At 42.1% G+C, this 15856-nt stretch overlaps 1 protein-coding gene across 3 annotated transcripts; it reads left to right on the top strand.

Moving 5' to 3' along the window:
• The first annotated feature begins 754 nt into the window (after positions 1-754).
• casp8 (caspase 8, apoptosis-related cysteine peptidase) lies at positions 755-15325 on the top strand. Of its 3 annotated transcripts, none has more exons than XM_084312407.1 (12): positions 755-919; positions 3864-4051; positions 6484-6674; positions 7019-7124; positions 7207-7336; positions 8612-8691; positions 8792-8852; positions 9738-9823; positions 9989-10100; positions 10703-10830; positions 11191-11582; positions 13804-15325. In XM_084312407.1, the coding sequence occupies exons 2-12, from the start codon at positions 3944-3946 to the stop codon at positions 13931-13933; spliced, it is 1524 nt and encodes a 507-aa protein (XP_084168533.1). In that variant the 5' UTR covers positions 755-919; positions 3864-3943; the 3' UTR covers positions 13934-15325. The 3 variants fall into 3 exon arrangements, with proteins under 3 accessions (XP_084168533.1, XP_084168532.1, XP_084168534.1); XM_084312406.1 differs by having other exon boundaries at positions 3898-4051; XM_084312408.1 differs by lacking the exon at positions 755-919 and adding an exon at positions 1040-1153 and having other exon boundaries at positions 3898-4051.
• Positions 15326-15856: the final 531 nt, after the last annotated feature.

Below are 15856 nucleotides of genomic sequence, written 5' to 3' on the forward strand. Positions count from 1 at the left end.
GATTTGGGCCTGGTCTACAAGATGCACTACACCACTAAGATACCCATGTACATGTCGAAATACTTCCCAAAGGTCAGTGAATTCCATGACCACAACACCAGAGGGAGTTCCACAAATCATGTTCAACCCAGATTCGGCTCAAACAAGGGACTAAACACCTTTCGCAATTATGCCACATCAATGTGGAACGCCCTACCGGAATGTGAATCACTACCCACTTTCAAAACCGCTCTTAAAGAGCACCTACGGGAGGCTGCAATTCGAAACTGGACCCCGTAAATGTCCAAACCCCCCCACCCAACCCCCTCCAATGTACAGTTTCCTCCCCCTCGAATATATATAGTTTCTGTTAGGATCTCTGTTAAACAGTACTGTATATTTGTATATATTTTATGTGATAAATGTAAGTATCTGTATGTCATAAATGTCATGATGAATTGAACATGGGGGACCCTGATGTAAACAAGACAAAAGTCTTTCTCTGGTCAGTACCGTCTGCATCCCCTTAACAATTGTGTGTATTCTATTGAGCCATACTGTATTGTACCCATTCTGCAATCTGTTAATACAAATGTCAATCAATCAATCAATCAATCAATCAATCAATTAGAGCCTAGAGAGAGGCTCTAATCAACATTCATTCATGTTATCCCCCCCCCCTCCTCCCCCATGTTATCCCCCCCCCTTCCCCATCCCCCTCACGAGCTCCATGTAACGCGGAAGTGCAGTGGTCTATTTTCCGTTCAAACAGAAACTACAGGCGGCCCCATTAGGGACAGAACAGAAGTAGACACCGTCAGGGACAATTCTTCGCCGTTCACTTACTTAGTGGAAGTGGAAAAAGTAGGCTACAGAAGACGTGTGTAACGTTGTTTTTATGCTTTATTAAGGAGCTGACAAAAGTTGATTCTGGTGTCGGGTGAGTTTTGTTTGCTGTTCCCGACTGCACTTGACGAAATAAAAAGCTAAATTCCAGTCATCATAGTAACTCACAAAATTGCAAGTTAACTCAAATACAGACCGGCTAGACACATTCAAGACATTATTCCCAGAAAACTGGGGTTAACACAGTATATAAAATTGAAGGTAACTAACCTTTCTTTGGGCAGCGCGGAAACGACGCTGTACGGGAACCTAGGTGTTAAGTTAGTAAGTAAGTGACGTCACTACACCATCTGACTGGGTTTCCTACGGGTTCACCATTTAGATTAGATTAAAATGTATTTCATCATACAGCAGCACAAGTACAGTACAACGAAAATAAGTTTGGCATCCAACCAGAGTGCAAATGTAAAGGTAAAGCGCAATATCAATATACAATGTACAGGAGATTAAACTGGGTATAAAATATATAAATGAGTAAACTACTGACTGAGTGTAGTAGTGCTAATCAGATGTATGTACAGAGTTGTAATATTAGTATGTACAGTGATACATACAGGTATAAAGACAATATGGTAGTAGTAGTCATACTGACCAGCAGCGTAATATAAGGGATATATTAGATATAGTATCTACGGATTATATGCAGGTATATTCAGACATATATGTATAAATGGTGCATTTATATAGCGCGTTAATGAATGAATGAATGATCATTACATTTTATATAGCGCTTTTCTAGACACTCAAAGCGCTCCCCACAATGTAGGGTGATGAATGATGAATTGAAAATGGGGGACCCTGATGTAAACGAGACGAAAGTCTTTCTCTGGTCTGCATCCCCTTAACAATTGTGTGTATTGAGCCTTATACTGTATTGTACCCATTCTGCAATCTGTTAATAACATTTTCAATCAATCAATCAAGGCTGGAAATTGCCTCCTTCGCAGGCTCAATGGCTCAATCCTCTGCTTCGAGCCTTAATGACTTCCGCCCTGTTGCACTCACCATGAAGTGCTTCGAGAGGCTGGTCCTGGCTCACCTCAAATCTGGCCTCTCACCCTCACTGGAAAGTCACTAATTTGCCTACCGTGAGAACAGGAGCACAGAGGGCGCCATCTCCTCAGACACCGCTACATTCCGCCCTCTCCCACCTGGATGAGAGCAATACCCATGTGTGCGAATGCTGTTCATCGACTTCAGCTCAGCATTCAACACCATCATCATCCCCTCCAAACTCATCTCCAAACTTGGTGACCTTGTGGAAACCTGCAACTGGATAGTACTAGACTTCAGGATAACAGACCTCAGTTTGTTAGGATGGACAATCTCGCGTCCTCCAGCCTCACCCTGATCACCGGCGTCCCGTAAGGCCGCATGCTGAGCCCCCTTCTCTACTCCCTCTTCACCCACGACCGCACTCCTATACATGGCACCAACACCATTGTTATCAAGTTTTCAGATGGCAGCACAACACACCGGCTCGTCACTGGTCAAGAAGGCTCACCGGGCGCCTCTTCTTCCTAAGGAGACTGAAGAAAGCCCACCTGTCTGCTCAGATTTCTTCTACCGGTGCGCCCTTAAAAAGGCATACTCACTAACTGTCTGCATCACAGTCTGGTACGGCAACTGCACTGCCTCTGACCGGAAAGCACTGCAGAGGGTGTGGTGATAACCACCGAACGCATCACCGGTACGCGTCTATGCCTTCTACAACGCTGTTCGGTTTCCGGGTTCCTCTGATTGGCCACTAAGCCCACGTGACCCTGCGCTAGCACGCCCCCCTTATCGCCGCCAGTTCGCGCGACAAGCCCCTTCAATGACATTCGCAAGGGTGGTGGCAGCGTAACAGCGTTCACCCTGATGTAAAGTAGCAATTTTTTTATTGGTTTGTCATAACAAACCAATTACATAATCCAACATATGTGTAAAGAAACAACATAGCTGCGTATTGCTGGCTCTCATATTTGCGAATGCAACAGCGTTCACCCTGATGTAAACAAAACAAGTCCGATTTTTTATTGGTTTGTCATGACAAACCAATTACATAATCCAACATATGTGTAAAGACACAACATAGCTGCGTATTGCTGGCTCTCATATTTGCGAATGCAACAGCGTTCACCCTGATGTAAACAAAACAAGTCATTGATAAGCTACGGCCATATTAGACACATAGCCATAATTTAAGATATAGTCTATGCATTCGCAAATATGGGAGCTCTGTCATTGAAGGGGCTTGTCGCGCGAACTGGCGGCGATAAGGGGGGGGGGGGGGCGTGCTAGCCACGTGCTAGGTCACGTGGGCTTAGTGGCCAATCGGAGGAACCCGGAAACCGAACAGCGTTGTAGAGGCATAGACGCCACCGGTACACCACTCCCTGCCATTTGAGTCTATCCATCATAAACGGTGTCTGAGGAAGGCATGCAGCATTGTCAAGGACGCCTCTCACCCTCCTCCCCTCCGGGAGACACTACAGGAACCTCCACTCCAAGTCAAGCAGACTCTGGAACAGCTTCTTACCCGAGTCAGCTGTCATCTCTCTGAACTCTGTGCCATGGTGACCCCCCCCCCCCCCCCCATACCATATAAACTCTGACTCCATTGCCTACACCCTAGGCTCTGTTACCCGTACTGTACAACTTTGAACCCTGTTGCCTGTAAGGGAAATAATTAAAACACATCAATCAAGCAAACAACCAAATAAAATTACATTATATATTACTATCGCACTTTACTGCTACATTTGCACTCTGGTTGGATGTCAAACTTCTTTTCATTGTACTGTACTTGTGCTGTATGATGACAATACATTTTAATCTAACCTAATATAAATGTATATATATACGGTATATAAGGCACTATTGTACATGCTAATCATACAGAGTTAAATGGGTAGACTATAGTTGAGGTAGGTAGTTTCTAAAGTAGCTTATGGACACAACTTAATACCGCACCCTTTCTCCTTTGCCCCCCACAGAGTTCCTGCTAACATCTCCCCTTCTTCTGTCCAGGTGGGAGTTGAGGACTGGGTCTGTTTACAATACATGGATGTGAGTGATGGATAAGTTGACGCTCTCTCGCATCGACGAGGACCTGGAATCCTCGGAAGTGGCTGCCCTGTGCTTCCTGTGTCGCGATGTAGTCAACAGGAAACGCCTGGAGACGGTGGGTCTCCCCACATCTCTCTCCCACTTTTTAATTTTCTTTTTAATTTTTTTGTTCTCACTTTTTTCTGTATTTTGCTCCCATGCCAATCGTTATGCCAATTCCCTTCCTGGTCGTTGTGCGCATTGCCCCACTGTCGGCCTAGGGAGGGTGTAGAACTACCACATGCCTCCTCCGATACATGTGGAGTCAGCCAGCCGCTTCTTTTCACCTGACTGCGAGGACTCTCACTGGGGGAATGTAACGTGTGCGGAGGTTCACGCTATTTCCCTCCCCATCCCCTCCCTACTGACCAGGCTCCCCGACCGACCAGTAGGTACCGCAGTTTGCAACGACCAAGACACATACCCCGCCGGCTTCCCACCCGCTAACACTGCCAATTGTGTTAGTAGGGATGACTGACCAAGCCGGAGGTACCGCTGACAGCTGGATCCGATCACAGACAGTGTCTCTGCGGTGGTAGGCGAGTGCATCTCGACGGCACTGTAAATGAGTTTAATTACTCAGTGTATTATCGAGTATAAATAAAGATTGAATAATTCTCCACTGCGCTATCCAGCCGCACCTCTCCCACCTTTCTTAATCCAGAGTACAACATTAGTACCCCCCCCCCATACCATATCAACTCTGAACTCTGACTCCATTGCCTACACCCTAGGCTCTGTTACCCGTACTGTACAACTTTGAACCCTGTTGTCTATACTTAATTTATACCTACCTACTGCTTTCACTGTCTACACTGTAATCATAATAATCTTCTTTTTTTTTTATCCACTTTTTCTCCCATTTTCTATATTTTCTCCCATCCCAATTTCGTATTATCCAATTCAACCCTCCCCTGTCACGAACGCTGTTTCTTGCCTCCCACAAGCCGGCTGCAATGTGGACTAAGTCATACATAGCACAAGTCCCCTCCGGTACTTGAGGTAACAGCAGTCGCATCTTTTCACCTGCGCAGCTCGATCTCTCAGTGGCGAGGAGTAACGCGTGGGAGGCTCACGCTGCCCCCGACACTTCCTGATTCTACTGTGCAGGCGCACCAACCGACCTATAGGAGTCGCTGTCCACAACGCCCGATCCCCACCCATCAGTTTCCCACCCCCTAATACGGCCAATGTGTAATTAGTATGAACGACCAGCTAAACTGAAAGCAATGTGGAGCGCTGGGTCTCCGCATTCGTGGCGAGCGCCTTGCCCACTACGCCACGTAGCCGCCCTGTAATCATAATAATCATAACTACCTACCTCATACTATAGTTTACCCATTTAACTCTGTATGATAGCATGTACAATAGTGCTGTATATACCGTATATAATACATTTATATTTACCATATATATATATATATATATGAATATACGTGCATAATTATAATCCTATATACCTACTTATACACCTGCATATAACTCTGTATGATCATCATCGTCAGGTGGCTTCTTCGTTTCGAAGGTTGCCTATCACTCTCCAACCCATTCTGTCCCCACTTCTTCTCTCCAACTCCGTGACTCCGCCTCTCACTCCGCTCCAATCACAGACGTCGTCTACCCAGCCTCTTCTTGGTCTTTCACTTCCTCTCTTTCCATCCACCTTCCCCATCACCACCTTCTTGAACATCTCCCCGCTGGATCCTCTCAGAACATGCCCGCACAACTCCATCTTTCTCTTTTTCAGCCTCTCCAGCAGCTGTCCTCCTTCCATACCCTCTTCTCAGTACCTCCTCATTCTTGATCTTATCCTTCCATGTTATCTTCAGCATCTTCCTCAGCGTCCACATTTCAAAAGAGTCTATCATCCTCTTTGCCTCTTCATTCAGCGCCCATGCTTCTGCTCCGTATGAAAAGACTGACATAACATACATTTCCAAAATCCTGGTCTTCGTTTTCCAACTTATGTTTCTTCTCAATAATTCTCTATGGTTCCAGAATGCGCCCTTTGCAATTCCGGTTCTTCTCTTAGGTAGCATGTACAATACAGCATGTACAATAATGCTGTATATATATATATATATATTAAAATTTAAATTTTTACTGTGTATATATTTATCCACATCTGTCTGTACATACCTGCATATAATAATTTTTACATATCTGCATACTATATTTATATCTGTACATATCCCTTACCTACTCTTACTAGTTACGCTACTGTCTTTATACCTTTATCACTGTACATATTAATATTACAACTCTGTACATGCATCTGATTAGCACTACACTCTGTACATTGTATATTACTATTGTACCTTACTGTTACATTAGCATTTTATTTTATATGTGCTGTATAATCTAATCTCATTTCTGACCTACAATACGAACCCTCAAGGTGCGTTTGGCTTGTGTAACAGTTAGTGTTTCTCTTGCCTTCTGAGTTACATCTTGGACACAGATTGTAAACCAAGGTATGTTTTTTGTGTGTGTGTCCTTTTGATGTAGGTGAAGGATGGTAAAGAATTGTTTTTGAGGCTGGAAGAGAAAGGTTTGCTGGAAAACCATCACTTCCTGTCCCAGCTGCTCCTAGTGATTGGTCGAGAAGACCTCCTCAGCCTGCTGGAGACCAACGGCAGCCAATCAGAGGAGAGTTATGGCCCACAGACGGATGCAAGTCCCGTTCTATCACATTACAGGTAAAAGCAGCCACAAAGTTATTTAACCTTCCAACACCACACCGCCCTGATGCTAAGGTATTGTATATTGTATAATTATTGACTTTACTTACTTATAATAACTTTTATTTTAATTTTTTTTTACTTACTTTCTATTTACTGTATGTAGCACACTCTCAGGGGCTCATACAGAAACAAGCATTTCATTATAAAGTATTCTGTATTTTGTTGTGACAAATAATAAACAAACTTGAACTTGAAGGATAACAAAGCTGACAATAAAAACTTTTTCTTTGTCTTCCTCTGACCCATTTCCTCTTATCCTTGTTATTCCTGTTTTTCATCGCTCCCTTTTCCTCTGTCAGGGTGATGTTGTATCGGATACATGAGGATATAACTCGGGAGAATCTGGAAAAGATGAAATTTCTGCTCAGCGACAAGCTAGGCAGAGGACCTCTGGAGGCTTGCAATGTGAGGATGAATATAAGGGAAAAGTGCTACACACACACACACAGACACACAGCCAGCCACAACCAGTTTCTCTCTCTTATAGACACCATTGGATGTACTGGCTGAAATGGAGAGGAGGGGTTTGCTGGCAAAAGACAGACTGGAAGAGCTGCATGGAATTCTAATGGAATGTGATCAACAACTGGCCCAGAGAATGCAACAGTACCGACCAGGTATGTGTGCACGTGCGGGTTGTGCGCTGAAGAGAGGAAAACCCATATAAGTCTGTTCATCATTTCTTCCAACACCTATTTTTTGTATGTGTACGCTGCGTTATATATAGCTAGTCCATATTACCTTAACACATTGAGCGCCACGCCCCTTCCGGGAAATTAGGCCTAGATGGCCACCGCTTTAATCAATGAGAGGACGGGGATATTTGCGAGTGCTTAAAATATATCTTAAATTATGGCTATGGGTCTAATACACACGTCGCTTATCAATGAGTTGCTTGCAGTCAACATGTACAAAACGGATTGTTTTTTCATCGATACATTTCCGTTTTATACCGCTTTGAATACGAGTATAGTTTTGGTGATTTTTAGTAATTCCAGAGAAAGACACGATAATAGCCCTTTAGTGGAATACACAAAACACGTTGTCATTTTTCGGCTGATTTATGAATCGTTTTCAAATAAACGCTAGATTATCGATAGTATATGTGTCCTTATGCACGATACAGAAGCGGGCTGAAAAATCGCTTATCCGTGCCTTGGTCAGCGCCAACGGCACACACACACACACACAGACACTGTGATCGCTGTGAAAAAAACATCTGATTAACCCAAGACTGGTAACATAGAGTCCTTACCTCACATCTGATGTCCTGCAAAAAGCTTAATCCAATTCCTGATCGCCATTCCAAATATTGATCGCGTTTATTGATCCAACGTTATATATCCAAAACACATAATCCACGCTGTTCAGAGTGTCCCCAGTCAATGTGGTATATAAAGAAGGAAAACCTAGACCGGACTTTTTTTTAATGCACATCCCCAGCCAATCCAATCCAATGATGTGCAATACCATCCGGGAGACGATAGGCGGCGGTATTTGCCCTTTTGCGAGCTCAGACCCATTCCCAATGATAACATCAGGTTGGATGGATGAAAATGAATGGATATCGCTAATAAAAGAAATAACGATTAAAACCCGACTATAGTCGTGATTGGCGCTCAAGCGTCGGCGTGTTAACCCGACTATACTCGGGTCTGGCGTCCAATGTGTTCATGCGATTCTTCACCCAAAAGTGTACAGTCTCACTTACAAAAAAAAAAAACTGAGATCTGAAAACATCGCTCTCCTCAAAATATAAAATGGACTTGTGGCGCTTCACCTGAAGGGTTCCGTATATAACTTATTAGCATCTGAATTGATTATGTGGTTGTTTTATTTGCAGTGTACAGTGTTTGTCATCGGACAGCGTGATCATTTGTTGTTATTTGCAGGTCGTCAGCCTTCCATTCAGCCATTCAGCAACCTGGATTCTCCGTCTAGATCATCTTCCCATTTCAGCATGGACAATCGGGTGTGTGTATGCTGCTTGTGCGTGAGAGAAAGATGAGACACTCCCTCTGAATAACCAACTTGCTGACCATTCTGTTTGTGTTTCTTCTCTTCGTATATAGAGGGTCTGTGACTCCCCTCAACCACAACACAGCCTGTCGATATCAGAGACGCAGTCCAGCCGTAAGTCTCACAGGATTACTCACTTATTATATTACTAATTACTAGACGTGAATGACTAATTTATGTCTATATTATTGCACTGTTCGTATTCTGTATTTTGTCAGAAACCCGCAAATAGTCTTTTATAGTTAATTAGTTAATGTCAGAAATCTATCCTAATCAATAAGATTGAAACCGCACGATTCCCAATACAAGTGGGGCCTCAGAGACCCTGGAGGTGGGGGAGACCTGTGCAGGAACCTCTCTTGGGTTTTAACCCTTTCACTGCCATACTACAGAAGGTTAACCCTTTACTATAACACTACCGACGGTTAACCTGCTGTCGTGTGGCAGTGAAAGGGTTAACCTTCTGTGTATTGCCACAGTGAAAGGGTTAACCGTTTGGTAGTGCGGCAGTGAAAGGGTTAACAAACACAGAAATCTATTGCAATCTTTTAATTAAATTTTTATTTTAATGACTTCAATTACAAATCAATTCTCTTCTCATTTTATGCCTGTCTATAATTATGCCAATTTTATGCTCGTTTTATGCCTGTCTATTTTGTGTCTACATCACTGCTGTGAAGCACTTGGGGCTGCAATTATTGTATGAAAGGTGCTATACAAATGAAGTTTATTATTATTATTATTATTATTACTTGCTCATTTATATCACACACACATACACGCAGATATATATATATTTTTACAAGTGTTCTTAAAAGACATTCTCAAGCATAGATCCATCATTTCTGTGGTACAGGTGATGGCTAACTCCTCCCAACAAATCCATCCCCCACCCACACACGGCACCCATATTTCATAACAATAGGCATCACAGTGATCAGCCACACGCACACACGACATTCTCACTTGAATAACTCCAGTGTGCTTTGGCCTGTATAGGTGAGCACAGGTTGTCCAATGGAGAGGGCCAGAGTCTTCACTCGGACTCGGACCCGGTCGCAGAGGCCGCCTCTCTCCGAGATCAGGTAACCCGTCCCACGGCGCTTCGCTCCGACGTCGAGCAAATCGGGTCAAATCGTGAAAATTTGTGAATTCATTAACAAATCGATTGATTTGAAATCAATTACAAAGTTGTCATTGGAGCAAATTGTGTTTTCTTTTTTTTTGTATACGTGTACACTTTCCTGCAGACGGAGTGCTACACACTGACCCATAATCCTCGTGGGTTATGTTTAATCATCAACAACGAGCAGTTTGCGGGGAATGAGCTGAAGAATCGACCAGGAACTCGGGAGGACGAGAGTAAGTACCACTGTATTTGATTAGCTCAGGGCCAGATGCCACTCTGATCCGGTGTGTGTGTGTGTCTCTCTCGCTCTCTCTCTCTCTCTCTACAGCTAGGGCTGAGCCCGAACATTCGGACCTTCGTTCGTTACGTTGTCATTCGAATTCTAAATCAACATTCAAATTTTTATTAAGAAATATTATTATTATTTTATCTTTTAATAACTTTTTTTCATGTGTCTATTCATTCTGTTTAAACCAATGGGGTTTTTCTTCACAGTTGCAGATAAAGATTAGGCTACACTAATATTATAGTATTAAAACTGAGTTATATTCATTAAAGAAAGTTGATTTAATAAAAAATATATATATACTAATTTAATCAGATTAATCACTTTATTCAAATTGAGGATTTAGTTTGAGGATATTTATATATATATTTTTTTATTATTAAAAACGAAGGTTCGAACGTCCGTTCGAAAAACCCTGACGAAGTTCGAAGCCCAAAAACCAGCTTCGGGGAAACAGCCCTATCTACAGCTAGAGTCTAATGTAGTTCAGAGTTGGCATTCATCGACTTTGATATGCTATTCAAAGTTCTCTCCGTCCATCTCTCACAGAGGCTCTGCATAGCGTCTTCTCCAGGCTCGGCTTTGAGGTGAAAGTGCATAAAGATATGACCGCGAACGAAACACGGAAAGTCCTGGAGTCTCTGGGAAAAGAGGATTTCATGATGGCAGACGCCTTGGTGAGTGACATGACATTACAGTTTATCCAAATGTACATAATCTCTAGCGATACGCAATCCCCGTTCTTTCAGACGGCTCGACTGAAGTCATGACCCATTCGACCTCTTAATACCCACCCACTACCGTCTGACACTGTGATTGTTATTTTGTATATTGTTATTTTGTATATTGTTGTTATTTTGTATATTGTACAGTATTGTAACATTGTTTTATTGTATAGTATTTTATGTTTCACTTTTATTACTTGTGTGATTTTATATTTGCTTCCACTACTGCACCTTAAATTTTGAGTCCCAAATCTTGTTGTATGCATATATAATGACAATAAAGGCATATAATCGAATCTAATCTGACCTCAGGTGGTGTGCGTGCTGTCCCACGGAGAGATGGGGTGCGTGTTCGGGACCGACGAGCAGAAGGTGTCTCTCCGCGAATTAACCCAGCCCTTCACGGGCGGGCGCGCCCCCACCCTGGCGGGGAAACCCAAGCTCTTCTTCATCCAGGCGTGCCAGGGCAGCGCTTACCAGCGGGGCGCGTTGCCCTGCCCCTCGACACCGAGGGAGGGAGAGGGGGGCGAGCGGAGCAGCTGGCAGGAGGACGCCAGCTCGGCCCCGGGCGAGTCGGTCCCGTGGGCCGCTGACGTCCTGGTGGGCATGGCGACGGTGGAGGAGTGCAAGTCGTTCCGCAACACTAGCACGGGTTCCATCTACATCCAGGAGCTGTGTCGGCAGCTGGAGAGGGCTGCGGCCAGGTGAGAGGGGGGAGGGGCTCCAGAGACCAACGCACGTGATGTGAACCATAGACGTATATAAAGGCTAGATGACTCACCCACGCTGCTGGCCAATGGAGACCGACGTTGCCACATGGCGGCCATCTTGCCACAGGCAGCACGCCCACTCATTACATGAATGTCTATATGGTGCATGTACAATACTATTGAAATAACCATAGCTTGCTCAATTTTCAACCGATTTTCAAAACGGTTTGGTTTGTTATAAACGCCAGAGATGTAGTTATCATATTGCATTACTTATAATGGACTTTCATATGAAAATAATTTCAACATGTCCAAGCATCCTGAATCATAGCCACGTAAATAATGTTTGTAATAAACCAAACCGTTTGTACATCGGTTGAAAATTTAGCACGCTACGGTTATTTCAATAGTACATGCACCATAGACATTCATGTTATGAGTGGGCGTGCTGCCTGTGGCAAGGTGAACTACGCTGGAGACTCCGCCTTGCACCATCTAGTTATATATATCTAGGATGTGAACAGCTCGGCTTAAAACTCACACGTCACAGAGGGTTAAAGGGGAATACCGCCCAATTTAATTCACAGATTCCCAGGGCCTTAAACGGTGTAATACAAAACGAAACAAAAAAAGTGAAAGCTCAAACAGGGTATCTGCGGGGTATTAAAATGTCTTAAATTCATAATTCTCTATTTAAGGCCTTAAAAGGTTTTAAAAAGTCTTATATTTAATTTGCATGGGATATATATTGAATATATTAAATGTTTTTGTATTCAAGGCGTTGTTTCTTGCAGGGCTACCAGGAGCTTGGTGCGTCTGGCAAGAGCTTATATGGAACGCGCAAGAATTTTGCGCAAGTGCAGCCGCCAGTTTGCATGGATAAAAATGGACTCCAATCTTACATTTAAAAAAACAAATCAAATCGGTAGTAAACGACGCAAAGTTTCACTTATCAAACTTCCGTCACATCAGAAACTCTCGGTCAACAAAAGCAGCAGCACTGTATTTTAATGCCATTATTATGTCACATTTAACATACTGTCTGACTAGCTGGACACAAGCCTCCTGTACAACACTACGATCTGAACAGGTAGTTTACCATCAGGCTGTGAAAGTTCTGGACAGGAAAACAAACAGCCACCACCATTGTCATAGCATAGCAAACCAGAACCTACTGAGCTGGGACAATCTCGTCAAATTCAAAGATGCCTGCCTTACCTATAAAATCCTACATGGCTTGGCTCCTCCCCCCCTCTGTACTTTCATAAAACAGAAAGCATCTGCTGACAGATATACCAGGTCTGTAGTCAGAGGGGACTGTGTAGTCCCAAACAGGAGGTCTGCTTTTAGTCAGGCAGCCTTTTCCATGAGAGCAGCCCACACCTGGGAACAGTCTGCCAATACGGCTCAGGGAGTATCAAAGTTACATTTCATTTCAAACTAACTTAAAATCATGGTTGAGAGATGGTCAAGTGTGCGACCATTTTAACTGAGGGGTTGTGATGTATTGTAATGTATTTTAATGTATTTATTTGTATGTATTTTAGTGTATTGTAACCTATACTGATTCCTACTGTGTTTTAATTATTGTACTATGTCTTAATTATTGTAGTGCTCATGTCACCTGCCCCAGAGACTACAGTTGAAAATTAGCCAACCTGGCTAAACTGGCATATTTACAGTCAAATGTTCCTTAATATGCACTGTCTCTGTATTTTAAACCAATAAATACAAGTTCAGTGTCGCTATGTGTTTTTTATTAAAATATTTTGCTAGTATGGTCGTGAAATTGGTATAAAATTGCTATTAAAAAGGTCTTTAAAAGTCTTAAATTGTACTTGTTGAAACCTGCAGATACCCTTAAAACCCACTCACAAATACTGCCCAATTTAATTAAGTAATTATGATTCCCAGGGCCTTAAACGGTCTAATACAAAACAAAGTGAAAGCTCAAACATTTAATTAAGACCTTTCACATCCTGATGTCTTTCATTACAGTGCCAGCAGTTCTTAATCGGAAAATGTACTCTTATTAAATAATATATATTTAATAAGAGTATATATAATGGTATATAAATTCCTTCTCAGTGGGGCTGTACGGGGGACGTGACGTCTCATACCAGGACAGGCCGAAGCACGTAGCGATGGCAAACTGTTTAAGCTGAAACACAATACCTTTCCTTTCTGTAATGTTTACCTACTGTCTTCTGTGCAGCAAGGAGGACATTCTCACAGTCCTGACGCGTGTGAACCGGGAGGTCAGCAGAGGAGAGTATTTGAGGCACAAGCAAATGCCAGAGCCAAAATACACGCTCACCAAGAAACTCATCCTCACCTTCGTCTGAGAAGGCTGTGACCAAGTTGGGAAAACGTGCCAAATCTGGGAATTGACTGAGATATCCCATAATAACGACTTCTCAAGTCATGTGTATTATGTATGTGGACATTTGAACCCTTGCATTGAAGAACCATATGAATCCCGTCTTGCCATGTTTTGGACAGCCCATGTATTAGCAAGTTGATCCATATCGGCTTGCAGTGTGAAATGTGAATGCGATGCATCAGAAGAAAGTGGTACTCGATTTCTACTGCCTTTTAACTATGAAGGACACAACACTCTAGCTTACCTTCTTTGGATAATAAAGTTTTAAAACATTGTTCCTCCTTATATGGTTCTTAGTCCGAAATACTAATTTGATCTTGAGAATAATGTGCTATTATATATGCATGCTGTATGCTAAGTTTGAATGTTTATTGTTGGTGGTGTGTTGTCAAAGAAAGTTTGTTGAATGTGATCAGTGCTGTTTAAGTTTTGTTTTGTTTGTCACATATAATATTGATATTGAAGTGAAGATATAATGTTTGTAATGTTTGTGCTGGAGCCACTTGATGCAGAACAGCAACGGTGTTCGGTCAGAGAGCCTACACAGAGACAGAACAGTCCTTTGTATTTTAATGTTGTTCAAGAGGCTTGAGCGATTGAGTGAGTGAATCTAGCAGAGAATGAGTTGAGTGCACATTGTTAGCATTGTGATAATGCTAATAATGCTGAATAGCATCCTTTCAGTTTTGTGCATTCTGAATACCAGCATGTTATACTTACCTCTGCTAATGACTTGTTCTGTTATTGGGTTGCAGGAAACCACTCAATCATTCTGATCCTCATTCAAATACAAAGGACTATTCTCGGCCTGTGTCCGCTCTGCTCTCTGACCCGAGTTGCCGTTCTGGATAAAGTGGCTGCAGCAAAAAAACATTACAAACATTATATCTTCAATACCTCATATGATAATTGCCTAAGTGATTTTTCCAAGATGTTTGGAAAAGAAGAAAAAACACATTTTCCAGCAAATGTGTAAAGAGTTTTTCATTTATATTTTTATATAAGTGAACTTATATTTAATAAGTGCCACAAGGTGTATCAACAAGTTTGCAAAAAATACAGTAAAAAGAATAAAGTCCAAACACTATACAATATATAAACTAAAGTACAACCTAAAGGACAAATGAAGTACAAAATGCAAACTTTAGGTAGGGAGGGATGTAGTGCAAATATTTTTGTAATGGAGAGATTGGTGTATGGTGTATATATATTTTGAACTCTTGCACTGTTTGTATTTCATGTGTTTTGGATAGACTACAGATGGAAATGAGCTTCTGCTAAATCTGGTGCAAACATATTTTCATGTAACAATGATTAATGTAAATGCACATTGTCTATAAAAAAGATACAAATATGGTGTAGTGTTAAAGAGTTTGATCTTGCGTTCATTCACTGGTGGTGTTGGATTGATTGATTGATTGATTGATTGATTGATGAATGAATTAAAACTTTATTTAACAGATTGCAGAATGGGTATACAATACAGTACGGCTCAATACACACAATTGTTAAGGGGATGCAGACCAGAGAAAGACGTTTGTCTTGTTTACATCAGGGTCCCCCATTTTCAATCCATAGTGACATTTATGACATACACAACATACATGACATCATGATATTCATGGCATAGTACACTCATTTGAGTAGTGGAAAAGGGGTAGGATTAAAAAAGTGTATACTTCTTCCTACTCCTTTTCGAACATGTAGATTGAGTTGTGTTTTGCTTTTGTTATTGTTTGTTTGTATTCATTGCATGTTCGAAATAAAGATTTAAAATAAATAAATAGGGACATACATGACATACAGTGATACAGGTATATAGTACTGTTACATTTGTGACATATACGATATGCAAATATACAGTACTGATATTATAGATTACATT

The sequence above is a fragment of the Notolepis coatsorum genome, assembly GCF_963971535.1.
Source record: "Notolepis coatsorum genome assembly, chromosome: 4".
NCBI lineage: Eukaryota > Metazoa > Chordata > Actinopteri > Aulopiformes > Paralepididae > Notolepis > Notolepis coatsorum.